Source organism: Molothrus aeneus, chromosome Z (genome assembly GCF_037042795.1).
Source record: "Molothrus aeneus isolate 106 chromosome Z, BPBGC_Maene_1.0, whole genome shotgun sequence".
Taxonomy (NCBI): Eukaryota; Metazoa; Chordata; class Aves; order Passeriformes; family Icteridae; genus Molothrus; species Molothrus aeneus.
Window position 1 is genome coordinate 72626609 of NC_089680.1, and position 17172 is coordinate 72643780.

The 17172-nt window shown below is 45.9% G+C and overlaps 1 protein-coding gene across 1 annotated transcript in view; it reads right to left on the minus strand.

Annotated features, from left to right (window-relative positions):
• RAD23B (RAD23 homolog B, nucleotide excision repair protein) overlaps nt 1–4760 on the minus strand; it is a 35664-nt gene extending 30904 nt beyond the window's left edge. Inside the window, exon 1 of the mRNA XM_066568803.1 lies at nt 4589–4760. Coding sequence (XP_066424900.1) covers nt 4589–4654 — 66 coding nt within the window. The 5' untranslated portion in view covers nt 4655–4760. The remainder of the gene's footprint in view (nt 1–4588) is intronic.
• Between the last annotated feature and the right edge of the window lie 12412 nt (nt 4761–17172).

Genomic DNA, 17172 nt, shown 5'->3' on the forward strand with positions numbered 1-17172 from the left:
AAACATACTCTCCTTATTCACCAGCTTTCAAAGGGAACACCTTCCAGCCTGTTGTTATCCATGTCAAGGACAGATACCCTATGCTTTCCAGTCATAACTGCAAAACAGACCTTAAATATATGTATAGAACCATCTTTAAGTGTGTACAATCTCTATATTTAACTTCTCAGTGTACTGGCCACCTTGGGAAGTTTAGATTTTGAGAAATACAGCACATAAAACTGCCAAATTATTAAAAGTACAAAGCTAACTTTTCTTTGCTGACAGCTAACCTAGATAAGAACATCCTCAATAAAGTAGTTGAAAAAATATGGGCAGAGCCATAGCATTTGAAAAATGGGCAACATGCAAAAACATATTCCAATATGAATAAAATAATTTTAGTTGTATTAAGTAATTTATGCTATCTTATCCTTTCCCTTATTAAATTTTAAAAAAATGTGTCATCCTGCCCAAAGTTCTTTGGAAATTTTATTTAAAACACTCACTAGAATTTCAGGAAAATATTCCTGTACTTGTGAAAGCTTAGCCTTCTTCAGCCAAGAATCAGAACAACCTCCTTTCTTGAAAATCCTAAGTCTAATCAGGAAAAAGAAAAGGACTATCCACCAAAGAAAAGCAGTAGCAAAAAGCCCCTAGGGAGTTAATTAAACAATCATAAATTGTAACAGACCAAAACTCCAAAATGCTATAGTCTGTGAAGAAGATATGAAAACAATGGGGGAGAAATGGAGCTATACTCTAGTGATCTCTGAAGTTACAATTTTGCAGAGTCATGTATCAAACCACAAGCAGCAAGTACAAGCCCTTCAAACTCACACTTCCTCTGCCTGTGCAAGCACACACATACACACACAATAATAAAATGCTAAAGAGAGGCAAGAACAACGAAACAATCCTCCAGAAGAGGAGAAAGATACCTACTGTACAACCCAAAGAGTAATTTAAAAAAAGAATACCAAGACCTGAAAAACATCTTTAACCTGGAAGGGTACCTCTGGATTTTGAACTGAGCACTTTCCTCTAACCATAAAATGATGAAACTCCCAGGGAAATAGAAAAACAACCCTCTTACCCACAACTGCTGTAGGATTAACTGAAACACATGTAGGAAGGAGGTTTTTAAGGGCTTGTTCACGCTCATTCACAAGTTACAAGCCCAGGAACCAGCTTTCACCATTTCACTCAGCAGCAGCCCGATTTTTTTTCCAGAACTGCTACAAAGTTAATTCTTCTGACACAGTAACGTTAGCGTCCCGAAACCTCCACATAAAGCGCACACATGCTAAGGACACACCAGAACACGGCAGAAGCCCGGACTTCCACAGCTGAGTGTTCTGCTGACACGGTGTTAAACAAGCTGGCTTTGCCTGGGTGTTCAAGGGCTGTGGGGGAACAGCGAAATGTGAAAGCCCATATTGTGTGACACACAGGCTGCAGCCAAAAGACTGCTGACATCCTGAATATTCCTTGCACTTCTCTGCATTTTGACAATCAGGTTTTTAGGTTAACAGCGCAGGGGGAGCTGAAAACAAAACGGGACAGACTTAAACTTTTGCCTGGTGTTTCACTCTCCAAGTTAAGAACGTCTGTTGGAGATTTTTAAAACCCTGCTTCGTGTCTACACAGTGGTAACTACAAGAGAAGTGCCACATTTAAAACCCTACAGTGTCACCTCAGACAAGAGATGTGGCCACACAGGGCTGCACCAGTGTCAGACAGCGCTTATTATTTGCTCCTAACACAATGTTTAACATGTTTACTTTCTCACAGAGAGCCAACAAAAAGAAGTAGCAGCTTGTGCAGATGGATACATGCTTTCGTTTACCCTGGTTAAATCGAAATGCTCAAGCCCTGAGTGGCCCCACTTGGAACACCACAAGGGGGTAAATCCACCCTGTGCGGAGCTTGATGGACCCATAACAAAACTTAAGGGAAAAACAACCAGGTTTGCAAAAATTCAATTTGATAACAGGCCTTCCCCAATAATAGGGCCTGAGGCTAAATATTTTCATCCTCTTTAGTCAGTCAGGGTACCTGAGAGTATCTTTGCCAAGCAAGGTAATAGCTTCAAGCAGAGTTTTCACTCACTCAAAATATTCACTTGGCCAATGTTTTAAAACACAACCAAACCAAAACTAGTCACACTACTGAAGGCAAGTTTAAAATTCGACTGTGTATTTAATAGGGGACAAAAAAAAAAGACCAGTTGCTTGTGCACAGAGCTACTTAGCAAGGCTAATGAGTTATTGGGAAGTATGTTGCTTCAAATTATTACTGGAGGTTGGTTTAAATATTCCTATCAACGACAGCTCTCAGTTACAAGCATTAAACCTTGCTGCCTTGCACAGTAACATCAAGTCTCTCCTGATTAAACTGGGTACTGAGAGTAAGGGGAGAAATTGCTAGGAGCACAAAAGCAATTTTACAGAACCAGAACCCGGCTTTGGAGCAACAGGTTTCCTGTGCCTATCGCAACTACATGAATTTTGGCCTTGTCACAGCACAGGGCAGAAATCCAAGTAAACAAGCCTACCTCTGAGAAACACACACATGGTCCAAAGACTAAAAGTAATGTTTCCCAAACTCCATGAAACACGTTTCAAGGTCCCAGGAAATTAATCTAAGAAACCAGTGTGCTTTCAGCTAAAATCCGTGTATTCCAAAAAAAATCTGACTGAGAACTTCAAAGCACACACTTGTGAGGCGCTTCCTCAACATAGCCTATTTCAAAGTGTTTTCTGATTTTAAGACTCAGTTTGTAAGTGAAGGCTCAAAGCTGAACTTCTCTTTACTAAGTTCTATGATTTTTAGTATTTCCAACAGTTATTTTCTTAGTAATTTTCTAAGAAGTGTGCCACAGAAATTTAAACACATTTTTCACCTCTACAGCTAATACAATAAAATCAAGTCTCTATCCTGTCCTTTTTAAAACAAAGTTCCCCTCAAATTTTACCAGATTTCTTCTGTCTTATCACTCATTCCTGGCCAAAAGCTGAAATTACGCTCATGAGGAATATTTTTATTTTGAGCTACTGTAGCAGCTACATTTATAAACAGAGGGTGCAGTCGCATTTTCCCACAATCCAACTTCCAGTCATTGCATTCTGCTGTCTCATAAACTGGTGAGGGCTTTGACTGGCAACATTCCTTCAGTCCTCTCCTTGAATTTACTTCCCAGGACCTTACTGAATGCAGAGAGCAAGAGGGGGAAAAAAAGAAAGGAAAAAAAAAAGAAAAGAGAGTTTTCTCAGTAACAGCAAAGACTTATGTTTTAAACATTTGAAGGTTTCTGAGCCCTGCTTCTCCTAGGGCATTTGCCATGTTCCTCAGTCACAATGGTAACCCAAACGAGCTCTTAGTCCAACTTTGAACTGTCATCCTTTATTTTCTTATGAGGGAAGAGGGTGAACCAAGAGCCTTTATAAAAGCAGATACAATGCCCCATAGTATCTAGAGCTTCACTGCCCACCTGTCACAGGAAAGGTGGCTGGAAAGGAAAGCTGCCAGCCTCCCCAGATCTTTCAAACCAAGGCCACAAGTGTGTCTGGACTTGGCTATCAAAACAACCACCTCTGCTCAGGCAAGTGACAAGGCAACTTCCAACCCTGCCAACTCGCTTAGGGCCCTTCCTACTGCCTTTCCCCGAGGATTTTCCAGCGGGCTCCTGTGTGCACCTGGAAGCAAAACACGCCTCCTCCTCGCTCACAGCATCCAAAGGCGCTGGGCAGGGGGAAGGAGGCTGCCGTGAACCCCATCACACCCCCCAGCACCGAGGTCAGCAGAGTCTCTGCTGCGCTCCCTCCCCTCCTAAGTGCACACTGATTAATCACTGCAGCTCGCCCCGTGTGGCCACACAATAAAACCTCCACACACCTGCCCGGGAACACTGTGATGCACCTGGCAGCAAACCCCAGAATCATGCTCCTGCCCCGGCAGAAAAGCCCCACAACCCTCCCAGCCTTTCCCTTGTAGGAATCCATGGAAGGATGGGAAAGACCACCACGTTTTCCTTCTGCTGGACCCCCAGCCCCACCCCGGCAGAGGGATGCTCCCGCAATATCCCCTCTCCCAGTGCTCCCATTATAAAACTGCGCCCCACTGACTGCTAACCCACGGTACCCCGCTTCCCGAAAGGAGAAACTTTCCTTTCCTACAGAGCTCCTCTCCTTCCCAGGACTACGTGAGATATTTATTCCCCCTCCCACCTCCGGGGCGTTCTCCTCAAAAACAAGGGGGGGGAAAAGTCCTTCCGCCGGAGGTCTGGCCACGGCAGCCCCTTTCCTTCGGCGATGGGAAGTCACTCCTACCCACCAGCATCCCGAGGAAAAGGGGATCCCTCATCACCCCCCTCCCCGCGGCCCTAAATCCCCCAAAATCATCCAGGGCGGACACCGCACCACCCCCGCGGCCCTGACCCCTCACTGAATCTCCTGCCACTTCCACAGGAGGAGTCCGTCCCTCCTTTTTCCTGGGGGGCGAGGGCACAGATCCCCGCATCCCTGTCCACGGCCGCGTCCCGGGAATGGTGGTTCGGGTGGGGGAGGGAAATGGCGGGGGTGGGGAGGGAGCCCGGGAATGGCCGCACCGTCTCCTCGGGGTCGATGTCGATGCGGAAGGTCTGCTGCTGCAGCGTCTTCAGCGTGATCTGCATGGCGGCGGGTACGTGCCGCTCTCCGGCCGCCCTCGTCCCTTCCCCGGGAAGAGGTGGCGGGGAAGAGGCCGGGAAAGGGAGGATGAGGAGGGAGGCGGCGCCGGGCACGGCGGCAGGGCGGGACGCGCATGCGCCGCCTGAGGCGCCCGGCACGGCGCAGGCGCGGGCGCGCTTGAGGGCGGGGAGAGCGGGAGGAGGGGCGCGGGCAGAGTCGCAGAAATACGAAAATATATATTTATATATAGTGAGAGAGAGAAGGAACAGAGCGATTGCAGCGGAAAAGGTCTGCGAGTCCGGCCTGTGAGCGGACAGCAGCGTGTCAGCCCGGCCGTGGCACTGAGTGATGAGTCCAGTCGTTGCTTTGAGCACCTCCGGGGCAGTGACTCTGCAGTCTCCCTGGGCATCCCGTTCCAATGCCTAGTCACGCTTTCTGTGAAGAAATTTTTCCTAATACCCAGCTAAATCTCCCCTAGACCGGCCAGGAGAGATTACTCCATCATCTCCACTGGGCAGCCTGTGATTTTTTGCTTTTCACCATTTCTGTGAAAAATTTCTTCCTAGTACCCAAATTTACCGCCCCCCTGGCCCAGCCTGAGGCCGTTCCCTCCGCTCCCGTCCCTGTTCTCTGGAGCACAGCCCGACCCCCCCGGCTGTGCCCTCCTGGCAGGAGCCGTGCAGAGCCACAAGGGCCCCCTGAGCCTCCTTTGCTCCAGGCTGAGCCCCTGCCCAGCTCCCTCAGCCTCTCCTGGGGCTCCATTCCCTTCCCCAGCTTTCCTTCCCTGGACACACTCCAGCCTCTCTATGTCCTTCTGGAAATGAGTGGCACAGGACACACCACTTGTGAGTTGTTACACAAGTTTATCAATACACTCTTGCGGGTTTGTAGCACCTCAGTTCTGTCAGTGCTGGTTTCGTGTAATATAAAAGACCCTCTAATCCCAACCCCTCTGCCATGGGCAGGGATACCTCCCACTAAACCAGATTGCTCAAGGTTGCTTTATCCAACCTGTCTCTTGAACACCACCAGGTGTTGGGGCATCCACAGCCTCCCCCAGGTAACCTGTTCCAGTGTCTCACCATCCTCACAGTAAAGAATTTCTTCCCTATATCCAACCTAAATTGTGGATAAATAGGGGTGATTCCCCTAAAAAGGGGAGATGCCCTAAATCTCCCCCCTTTCAGTTTGTACCTATCCCTCCTTGTCCTACCACTACCCTTCCCAACAAAGTCTCCCTCTCTGGCTTCCCTGCAGGCTCCTTCAGATACTGGAAACTTCTCCAGGGTGAACAGCCCCAACTTTCTCAACCTGACTTCACAGGCAAGGTTCTCCTGATGAACTTGGTGGCCTCCTCTGGACTTGCTCCAGCATTTCCATGTCCTTCTAACATCGAGGACCAAGACCTGGATGCAGCACTGCAGGTGAGGGTCTCACAGGAGGAGGAGAGAGGCAGAATTGCCTCCTTTGACCTGCTGCCTGCTCTGCTTTGGGTGCAGCCCAGGATTCATTTGGCTTTCTGGGCTGTGAGTGCACGCTGCTGGCTCATGGTGAGTTTAGTAGTTTGCAGTTCAGTGTTTGAGTAGTTGGTGTGTGCCTTTGATGGGTTATTAACCTGTGTTTGCCCTGGTGCTCCTTTGGTAATATAGGGGGAGAGCTGCCACAAATAAACTTTAAAGTTGAGCCAGCTGTGTTGGTTAAAGAGATCCCTTTCCCCTGCACCTTGTAACCTCTTCCATCTGCAGGTGTGGGATCTCCTGGGGCATTTTCTTTGTATAGAGGCTGTCTTTCTGCAGAAGGGGATACTTGTGTCAGGCTGACTTCATGGCAGTTAAACTCCAAATTTCCTAGCATTTTGTAATGGCCAGAGAATTTCTAGCCTGCCACATTGTCAGCTTGATGTTTGTAATAAGAACCATCTTCTAACTCTTTATTTTTTTACAGTAGGCTTGGCTTCCTCACCGTTTCCTCCCAGCAGCGCAGCCAGCAGGCAGCATTGCCAGGCAGAGGGAAAGAGGGAGACCCCTTTGCCTGCAGGAATGAGGGAATGGGGAGGTGCTACACGTACACACAGGGCTGGAGGGGGCTGCTTCTGCCAGCGTCCTGCTCATGCTCTGACACACAGACAGCCAGAGCCTCCTGCAGCTTTCGCAACTAAAAAGAAACCGCTGACTGTTGCTAGTAGGAATCCAGCATTCTTGACAGCACAGAGTAACTTGCTTGCTCTGCGTGGAGAGCCATTAAAAAAAAAAAAAGAGAGAGAGAGAAAAAAAAATATCACTTGCTATTTTTTGCTTAGGTGGTTACCACTTAAAATATGCTGCTTGTTCAGTTTCACTCCTGCCTGATACCTAAGTCTATACTTTGAAGATAGAAGGGATTTTTTTTTTTTTGTTTTTAAACGTTTCATTCAGCAGTCCAGATATATGTAAGTGCTGAGCTTCACATGCAAACTAAAGTACCTCATGCTGAGGGGTTGTGTCAGTTTCACTACTCTTTTCTGCTCAGATTGTGTTAAACTACTCATTCTGACTTCTGTGTTGGCTGGTTAGTGTGTGAAGCGGTTCTGCCCAGGGCCAAGGGTTCATTTGCACAGTGGCTGTTTAGCTCTGCTTGTAAAAGCCCCAGAATAACTGGGAAAAACAACTCCAGAGGCTGTGAACAGCTAAGGATGAAGGGTTTTTTTCCTGACCGTTTTTATTTGAATTTTGAAATAGAATGAGGGGAAATAAAAAAGAAGTCGTGTTTTTTTTTTTTCTTTCTCCTGAGTGGTTCAAGAACTTATGACAACTCACTATATGGGGAATATAATGAATAAACAGATTCTTGGTATTTCCTCTAGCTCAGCCCATTCAGCTCCATAAAATCTGGCTGGGCTTGGCTCTCCAGTTCTTTCTTGCACTTGCAGAATTGAGGGTTGGAATTTCTTCCCCAGAGCACTCTCATCATTTAGTTTCATAGTGCTTCTCCTTGACAGCCAGTGCTTGGTGGTGGTTTTTTTGTTTTTTTTTCATTCTGTGTCTGAAGTATTTTGGGTAATTGCCCTGTGTACAGACTGAAGCATCACAGTTAGCTGACTTCATTTACAAAGAGCAGTTTAGGGAAGCGAGGAGTGAAACGGTGCATGCAAGAAAGCAGCACATTCAGTTTCAGACCTTTTGAGGTGGGTGCAGGCTTTTCCAAAACAAAGGGGCACTGACAGAAATGGCTTGAACAAGGCCCTGAAGGTGTAGAAAGCAACTTTTTTAGTCTGTGTTGAACTGGGAGGAGGCATGCAAAGGGCAGTACTCCAGGCAGATGCTTGTCAGCCTGGATAACAGAGGTGATGGAAGGGAGAGGCAAGCTTTTGAGCTGCTGGTAGGGGTTAGGAAGAGTTGTTACACAGGTAGCAGAGCCCCAGAAGGGCAGCACAGCCTGGAGGGGCTTGGGATCAAATAGAGCACATGCTGGTAATGGAGAGGTGAGGGAGGTTAGCACCATCACTGACAGGCAGTAACATGACCTTACCCTTAATGAAAGGCAGCATTTCACACTTTTTTCACAATAAGTGACCTATCCCTGAAAAATGCTTCAAAAGCAGTCTTTTCCCACTGGTTGTGGACGTGAAATAGAAATTAATTAATGGGAGGTGTCCTAGGCTGTAGTGTTTATTTGCCATTAGGGTGAGATTTTCGATTGAGTTGACTGGTCTCTGCTGTTCCACACTTCTCCATGCAGACCTCTCACTGGCTTTCCCTTTATCACAAATGAGTTGAGAACACCAGTGGACCTTTTGTGGAGGCTGAACCAACTGCAGGCATGTCTCTGGAGCAGGTGAACCTCTACTTAGATTCCAGTTTGCAGTAACTCATTAATTCACCCTCAATCTTATTCCACAGGCACTCTGGAGCTTTATCTTTCTCCGGTTGGCAGCATTGTTTCTTCTGGTACAGGAATAATTTGGGGATTTACTTGTGCTGTGAAACTGCTACCACACTTCCTCAATCATCCTCATTTATTGTGCAGGACTAACACTGAAGCAGGTTCACACTGTTTGTCACAATAGTAAAGAGCAGCTGTGCAGATTAATCAGCTAATTAGACAGTGAGTTGTCAGGCAGTGACCATGGAGGCAGTGGTTACATGCAGCAAGATGGTTGTAACCTCTTCAGCCACTACCAGCTGCAGGAAAAGAGGGTCTGGATCTTGCTTTTCTTTGGATTTATCTGTAATCTCTCGTGTCTGCATGCCTCATGGTCTGAAAAAAAAAAGGTCAGCAAAAGGTCAGCAAAATCCTTCAGATTTGGAGACATCTCACTTTGAAGCAGTGGTACTGCCTTGGATGAGGGAAGCATGGAAATTCCCATTGGAGTTCCTATCAGCCCTTGGACACCATGGATGTTAGCACTGGAGTCTGCAGAGAAGAACCTACAGTTCAATTTTATTGCACACACTGATGGAATGTTATTATGAGATCAGAATGAAACCCAGTGGTTACTGATAAAAGGGACTAAAATTTCTTTAATGCAGGGTTCATACTTGAGAGCAATTTTTATTTTTTATTTTGAGAGCAACTGCTTTTCTGTTGTTAGTTTTTTAGCCTGATTGACACTCAAACAGCTGCCAAGAATACTTGGAATTCACTATTAAATAACAGAGTGGCAAGTACATTAGACTATCATCTTGACAGGTTTATATATTTATTATGCTAATTATGTGGGTGTAGTAATTGTATTAGGAATATCAAGATATTTTCCATCAGTAAAATCAGTACCAAGTATGGGGAAACCCGCAAAAGATTTCTCAGCTGACTCTAATCTGCAAATTTTCCTTAAACATATAATAAAAGTTCTCATTCAGCTGCAAAGCCTTTTACTTTAATTTATTTCCTCTATACAGAGATTTAGGAGCGGTAGCTATAGTAAGTATATGAACTTCTTAATTTGAAACTGCTATTAATTTATTTTATACCACTTATTAAGGAAGTAAGGGACAAGGGGTGGGAAGGGGCATCTCAGTCCAGGGTGTGTCTGCAAGGCATGCTGCCTCCAGGAGCTATTCCTGCAGCATAGTCCAGCTTCACAACAGCAGTGGGCTTGCAGTTGGAATCTAACCACTTTATCTGTTTTATCTGTATCTGTATCTGTTTGTTTGTTTGTTTTTTTATATGCTCCCTTGCCATCAGGTCAGTGTCATTTTGCAGCTGCAGGAAATGAGGTTTGCCAAGAGAGGCCAAATGGGACTTGAAGTTGAGTACCAGGCTGCATAGTACTTCTTGCCCCAAGCATTTCAGAGAAGAGGTCATCTTCCAGACTTATAACAGCCATGGATAGTGACTCTGGAAGCTTACCCCAGCAATGTCAGTGTCCTGACTGGCATTGGAATCAAACTCTTTAAATCTCTGTGTGCAGTAACGGCCTTGGAGAGGGAGGTATTGAATTCTGTATGCTTCAAGAGAGTTCATCTGGGAATGAAAAAATATTTTTACCCATGTAAAGTTTCCTTATTTAATCGCTGGTTTATTTGGAGTGCCAGACAGCTAAAAGGGAAGGGAATAAAAATGACTGGGATTTGACAAATGCCTCTGAAGACAGTTATCTGATGTCTGTGTCTATTAGCAGGAAGGGCTGCTGTGGCTTGAGGAGGGGGGGGGTTTACAGTATTTCAGAGTGCAGACTCTTTGCCAATTCTTCTAATATTTAGGCTTTGTTTGAGCTTCTGTCCTGTCTGTGTCCCTGCCTGTCCTGTAATAACAAGGACAAATGGGAGCCGGAAGCTGCACATTGTCCTCCTGTGGTTCTGCAGAGCTGCTGTGGAAAGGCCAGACATCTGAATATTCCAAAGCAAGGCCAATAATTGCATGAGCCATTAGAGTGGCAAATACTGCAGCCAGCCCCTTTCTATTGACTGTTGTCACAGGGTGAGTCTTCCCAGCTTCAGGATGGGACCGAGCAGTTTCAGAGTGGATTGCTGAGTGCTCTATAAAAAGCTTCTAGGAAAATGACGTCAGGAATCATCAGTAATTAATCTGGAACATCGATTCCAAGAATAATATTTATCTGAAAAATAGTGAATCCTGCAGGTCTAGCTGGGCCTACTATGAGTAAATTAGATCAGTTTATTTTTGTATGAGTCATTAATCATATTGCAGTCATCACTGTGGTTATCTGAAAGTATTTTAATTTAATCAAAATGCAGTTAAAACTCATGTAAACAAACTTGGCCTAAGCTGAACAGCCACACAAACAGACCAGTCTTTTCCAGTGTGGTGTGAGGAATCAAACACCAAAACAGATTTTTCTACAGAGACCCAACTATGGATTTTTACATTACTTGATTTTGAGCATGCACTTTCCAACACGTTGCTTTCTGTACTGACTGCCAGATCAAAGAGAACAATACACTGTGCTCTGAAGCTTTTGTCACAGTGTTTGTAGCTTGTACAGGCCATCTGCTGTGGAGTAATGTGGCTGCTACAGTACATTGCTTTCCTAGCATATGTGTAACCTGACAGCTGGGGAGTGTGAGCCCTCTGGATTCAACAGGAATTCACTTGGATGTGTAGTTATTCTGTCTACATAAAGCCTCGTGTAAAAGAATACCAACTCCTAGGTCACAGACCAAAAAAGCTTAGTAGTTGGCAGAGAAAACTATGGGTAGCTTCTACCACAAACTTTTTCTTGAGGAGAAGAATGGATTCCGGAATGAATTCAGATCCTGAAGCTCAGAGCTTTGTCCAGCCAGACTTTGAAAACTTCCAGAGATCCCACAGCCTCCTCTGGCTCCTGCTATAGTACATAAAAATTCTCATTTTTTCCCCTTCTAACCATATGCTGAACTTCTCTATGTTCTGCTGATGTCACTGTCTTTTGCCCTCCTGCCAGGGAGCGTTCTTCACTGGGAACACCCTGGCCCCATCCACTTGATCTCGTCCCCACGTGCACAAGGGTGTGCTGTGAGCTACCCCAAACCATTCTCTGTTCCACGTTGAACCAGCCCCAACCCCACAGACCCTGCTCTCAGGGTGATTATTTCAGTCCCACAGTTCCAGTGGCCTCCCCTGAGCCCTTCTGGTTGCTCAGTTCTGCCTGGGACCCCAAACAGGACACAGTGCCCCAGTGAAGCCTGGTGGGTGCTGAGCAGAGGGGATCACCCTGGCCCACCTCCCTGCGCCATGGATAGAAGAGAAAATACATGCAAGTCTGTGGGGATAGATCCCAGAATCCTGAGGGAATTGGCTGATGTTGCCAAGCCACTCTCCATCACATTTGAAAAGTCATGGCAGTCAAGGGAATATTCTGGCCTGGATAAAAAGAAGCATCACTCCTATTTTTAAAACCGGGAGAAAGGAAGACACGGGGAGCTACAGACCAGTGAGCCTCACCTCTGTGCCTGGGAAAATCATGGACCAGGTCCTTTTGAAGCAATGTTAGGGCACATGGAAGACAAGGAGGTGTTCTAAGATATCCAGCATGGCTTCACTAAGGGAAAATTGTCCCTGCCCATCTGGTGGCCCTCTGTGACAGAGTGACTGCAATGATCAGCAAGGGAAGACTGACCAACATCATCCACCTGGATTTCTGTGAGGCCTTTGGAGAGACCTGGGTTTGAAGGGTGTAGGATTGAGTGGAGGAGGAGCTGGATGGATGGACACAGCCAGGGAGTTGTGGTCAGTGGTCCAGGATTCCATGTCCAGCTGAGGCCTGGTGATGAGTGGTCTCCCTCAGGGCTTTGTTCTGGGACTGGGAGTCTTCAATACCTTCCTAAGTGAGACAGACAGGGAGAGCAGCTCCTCAGCAGGTGTGCAGCTGGCACCAAGCTGCAGGTACAGTGACACACCTGAAGGATGGGGCCAGCCAGGGGCACCTGGACAAGCTCAAGAAGGGATCCCAAAGAACCCAGTAAGGTTCAGCAAGTCCAAGTGCCAGGTGCTGCACCTGGGGCAATCCCAGACATGAGCACAGACTGGGAGAAGAACTCATTGAGGGAAGGACTTTGGAGTTTTCTGGTGGAATATAAAGGTGGACATGAGCCAGTGGTGTGAGCTGGCAGTCCAGAAGGCCAGCTACACCCTGGGCTGCACCAAAAACAAGGGGGAAGACATGTCAAGGGAAATGATTGTTCCCCTCTACCCTGCCCTCAGGAGACTCCACCTGGAGAGCTGCATCCAGCTCTGGATTCCCCAGAACAAGAAAGATGTGGACCTCTTAGAGCTGGTCCAGAGGAGGCCACAAAGATGCTCAGAAGGCTGGAGCACCTGTGCTAAGGAGAGACAGGCTGAGAGAGTTGAGGTTGTTCAGCCTGGAGAGGTGAAGGCAAACCTTAGAGCACTTTCCAGTACCTAAAGGGCCTGCAAGAGACCTGGAAAGGGATATTTTACAAGGGCATGTGATAAAATGTGATAAAACAAAGGGGAATAGCTTTCAGCTGAAAGAGGGCACATATTTGGAGGAAAATCTTAATTCAGATGATAGTGAGGCCCTGACAGCCTTGACCAGAGAAGCTGTGAGTGCTCAGCTGTGAGTATGGAAGTATTCAAGGCCAGGCTATATGGGTCCCAGAGCTATCTGATTTAGTGGATGGCATCCAGCTGCTCTTGGGGATGAAGGGGAGGGATGGAACTAAGTTATCTTAGGGATCTCTTCCAAACTAAACCATTCCAAGGTTCTATGAAAATCTCCTTGTGGGAGGAATCAGGGGAGCCCTAGAGGGCTGGCCAGAAGTGCTGAGATGTGGGAAAAGCCTGTGGAACTTTGCACTGCAGCCTCCCAGGGAGACACGAGGTACTACCCAATGAACCTTCTTACCTCACGTGCCCAGAGTTCACTGCCCCAGACAGAGTGACCTGGTGGAGCCCTGGGAATCACAGGATCATTAGGCACCTTCTGGGTGCACATAAAATCATCAGGGACCTCTCCCAGGCTCAAAAATGTCCTGAGAGTGGCCTCGCTCTGTCATCAGCCACCTCACTCAATCCCCTTCAGACAAATCCCACCCAGGTCAATGGAATTGTATAAGACAAGATTTTCTAGGAGACCCCTGAGCTGAATGGCCTCTACTCCTAGAATCCCTCCTCTTCTTCATCCCTGCCTTTGGGCTAAAACACCTGGGAACGGTGGCAGTGGAAACTGAGAGGAAGGCACCAAGTACCTCATTTTTGCCTGCATTTGCTGTCAATATACTGCTGAACCCATTTGTCATAATTTCTTTACCTGATTTACTTCTTACATAGCAGCAGAAGCACTTCTGGAACCCTGGCTTAGCTTTGGTTCTTCTGATCACACCTCTGCACACCTCAGCAGAAATAATAATATCTCTGTCATAACCTCTCCTAATTCCTACTGTGCTTATAATTTTTTTTTTTTTGCATTGCTCTCCCATGAATTCTCTTTTCAGCCAAGCCAGCCTCCTAAAATATCTGTTGTGTTTTTTCCTTGACCATCAGCAAGGACTTTATTTTTTTTTTTTGTGCTCCTTTGCCCTTCAAACCCCACAAGAGCTGGCTCCCATAAGAACTGTCTCACACCTACCTCTTCCCTGAGTAAGCCACAGCTTTCTGTAGTGAGGGTCAGGGCTATTGGCCTTCCTACTCCTCACCCTGGCCCAGGATCTTGAACTCCCCTGGGTCTGGATCATTGCAGTTATGCCCTGACCAGTTCTTATTTTTAAGTAGCACTTTAAGTAACACATCCAGATCAGCATAGTCCCAGTTGGTACATCTAACGTCTGTGTTATCCCTGACACCCTCTAGAAATCTCCCTAATGGCCTTTCCCTTGCTGCAGGTGCCAGGGATGATGAATTCCTCCAGGAGAACCAATTCTGGGGACCAGAAACTCGACCATGGCAGGAGCACTGTAGTTCTGTCTCCCACACTGTGCTCCATCTCAAATGCAGAATGCAGGAGTATGAGACAGGGCCAGCATATCAAATATGAGTCCCCATTTCCTAGAAATATCTTAAAACATAATAAAAACAGGGATTTTGTTGTAGGCTTTGTGTTGTTGTTCTGTTCAGGGTGTTTTACTCCATGTGACTCTCTTAATTAATTATGATGAGTCAGAAACTGCTTCTCCTGTAACTGAATGTTTTCCTGTCTGCTGTATAATGTGTTTGTGATCAGTTTAAACCTGTTTAGTCTTGGGCCAGCACGACCACTTAGGTTTTCAGCATTCATTTGTATTCAGGATACAGTAATTGTACTACTCTCGGCTTGCATTTTCTGAGACTAAATATGCCAAACTTCTGTAGTTTTGCCTTCTTTCTCATGAATATTTTAGTTGTTATTCTCTGCAATTGTTCTGAGTTGTTTCAATGTTTCTTGAACTTGAGCTGGAGCCTGTGCAGTATCTCACTGGTGTGGTTTGAGCTTCTGGATCTTGCTTTGCACGTGCCCTGTGGAACCGCTTGAGTTTCTCACAGCTTTGTCTTCTTAGTGACATGTTGATACATTTAGGACACAGTTACACACACTTTCCTGTCTCTTTCAGCAGTTTTCAACCTCTGATCTCACAGAAATTCTTACTATGCTGAACGAGAGTCTGGACTTTATGCTGCTTGCATTTATACACTTTCTCCCAGCTTTCAGAGGAACATCTTTTTCCACACGGACACTGTCTGTAAACTTTGAGCTAATACACCTAAGTTTCAGCAAGGTGTTTCCACATTTTGCAGCACTGTCATTAAAGGAAACTCACAGTGAGTCCCCAGAGAATATCTCAAAGATGTTACTCCTGAAATAAGGTCCTCTCTCTGCACCTGCTTTTCCTACTCTTCCTGGAGTCAGCTCCTTACCTGTTGCACCTTGATCACCATTCATGCCAGCAATGCTAATTATTTCTCAGATGACCTTGAGTTACATGGATAATGTTTTGTCTGTGCAAAGGGCATCAGCAGAATATCCAGTATTTTTTCATGGCTCTTGGTACTCAAGGCTATTTTTATGTTTTGGATTGCTTCAGATGACTTGGGCTGAATGATGCTGTTGTGCCTAGACACTCCTAACACCCAAGCGGATACACACACACACACACATATCCCTGTTCTGTACTTCCCTTTAACGTTGTCAATGTCATTTTTTAGGAAGGCATCCACAGACATTTGCACACGACTGCCAGAGCAAGTGCTTGAATGCAAATGGGGCAGCAGGCTCACAGGGAAGCATTACTGCCTTGCTTCATTAGGTGGCTGAGGAGCGTGCTGGGTGCTATCTTTAAGAGAGATCTGCCCAGATTCTTAGTTGGCTGCAGTACACATTCCAGTCGAGCACTACTTACCAGCCAAATTTCAAGGTTCAGCAAGCAATTGAGCTAGGGCAGACGGAATAATTACAGAGTTGTGAAAAGGCTGAAGTGTAAAACAGATGAACAGATTGTTCCCTCTACCTGTCAACCTTGGTGGGGGGAAAAAAGTTCAGCTTCTAGGTAGTGGCAGTCTCTTAGCTCAGAGGGGCCTTGCCTCTCTCCCACAGCCCAGAATCATGCTTCAGACTGCAGTGCACACAGCAGTCTCACATCTTTGGTTAGTTGTATTTTGTGTTCTGACACCAGCTTTTCACCAGGACTCATGTGCCCAGGCTGCACACACCAGGTCCCTGCAATATACCCTGTCCAAGGGTGCTGTTCCCAAGCAGAGTCTCTCAAGACTGGCCATTTTATATTTAGGGTTGGATATCCTACTGAACCTCTCAAGTAAAGCCTTTTCTAGTGCTAACTGAGCCACCTTTAGCTGATATGCCCTTCTCCATTGCAGCTCTTCTGTCTCTGTCTGCACTGTAGTGAGGGATTGCAGTACACAAGAGGGTACCAGGTTTGGCTCCAGTTTCCCATGGTTACCAGTGAAATCAAATATGAATAAAACAGAGAGTTGATTTCCTTGGGATTTAGTAGCATTTTTTTTTTTTGCCTCCTCTTTACTCCCAGCTGGCTAAAATCTTCCCTTCTTTTCTTTTTCTGCAGTTTCCAATTGCAAGTTTAAGAAGTGGTTCAGGGGAGTGGGGAGGATGCCTGACTGAGGGTAAAGAGGCTTGCCTGCTAATCCTGCCCAAAGTAAATGATCAGCTAATGGTTTTGATTTTAGCTGTATGTGGCTCAATCCTCTCCCATCGGGCAGACTCTGCAAAATGCAGAAAATTAGCTTCACTTTTTTTTTTTTTTAATTAAAATGAAAGAGGAAATTAAATTACTGCCAGTGAGAACAGAAGTAACAGTCATTCACTAATTGTTTGTCAGAAAACAGGTTCAGTGAAGGGGAAAATCAAACTTGATCGGTATTGCTGGGTTTGTCTTCATACTTTCTTGGGTAAATGGTGTTTTCTGAGATCAAGGAGAGAGCCAAACAACAGCAATTCTGTTTCAGGATTTATGCAGAGTTCGCTTGCATGTCAGGTTACAAATATTGGTAGTTACAGTGGCACTTCATTTCTGCTACAATTGTCACATACAAATAAGATATTGGAAGTGCAAGAGGCCTGAAAGGAATAATTTGCTTGAGGTAAGAACTTTTAAAAAAAACTAAGCATAAAGTCATTCAAATTGGGTATAAAGGG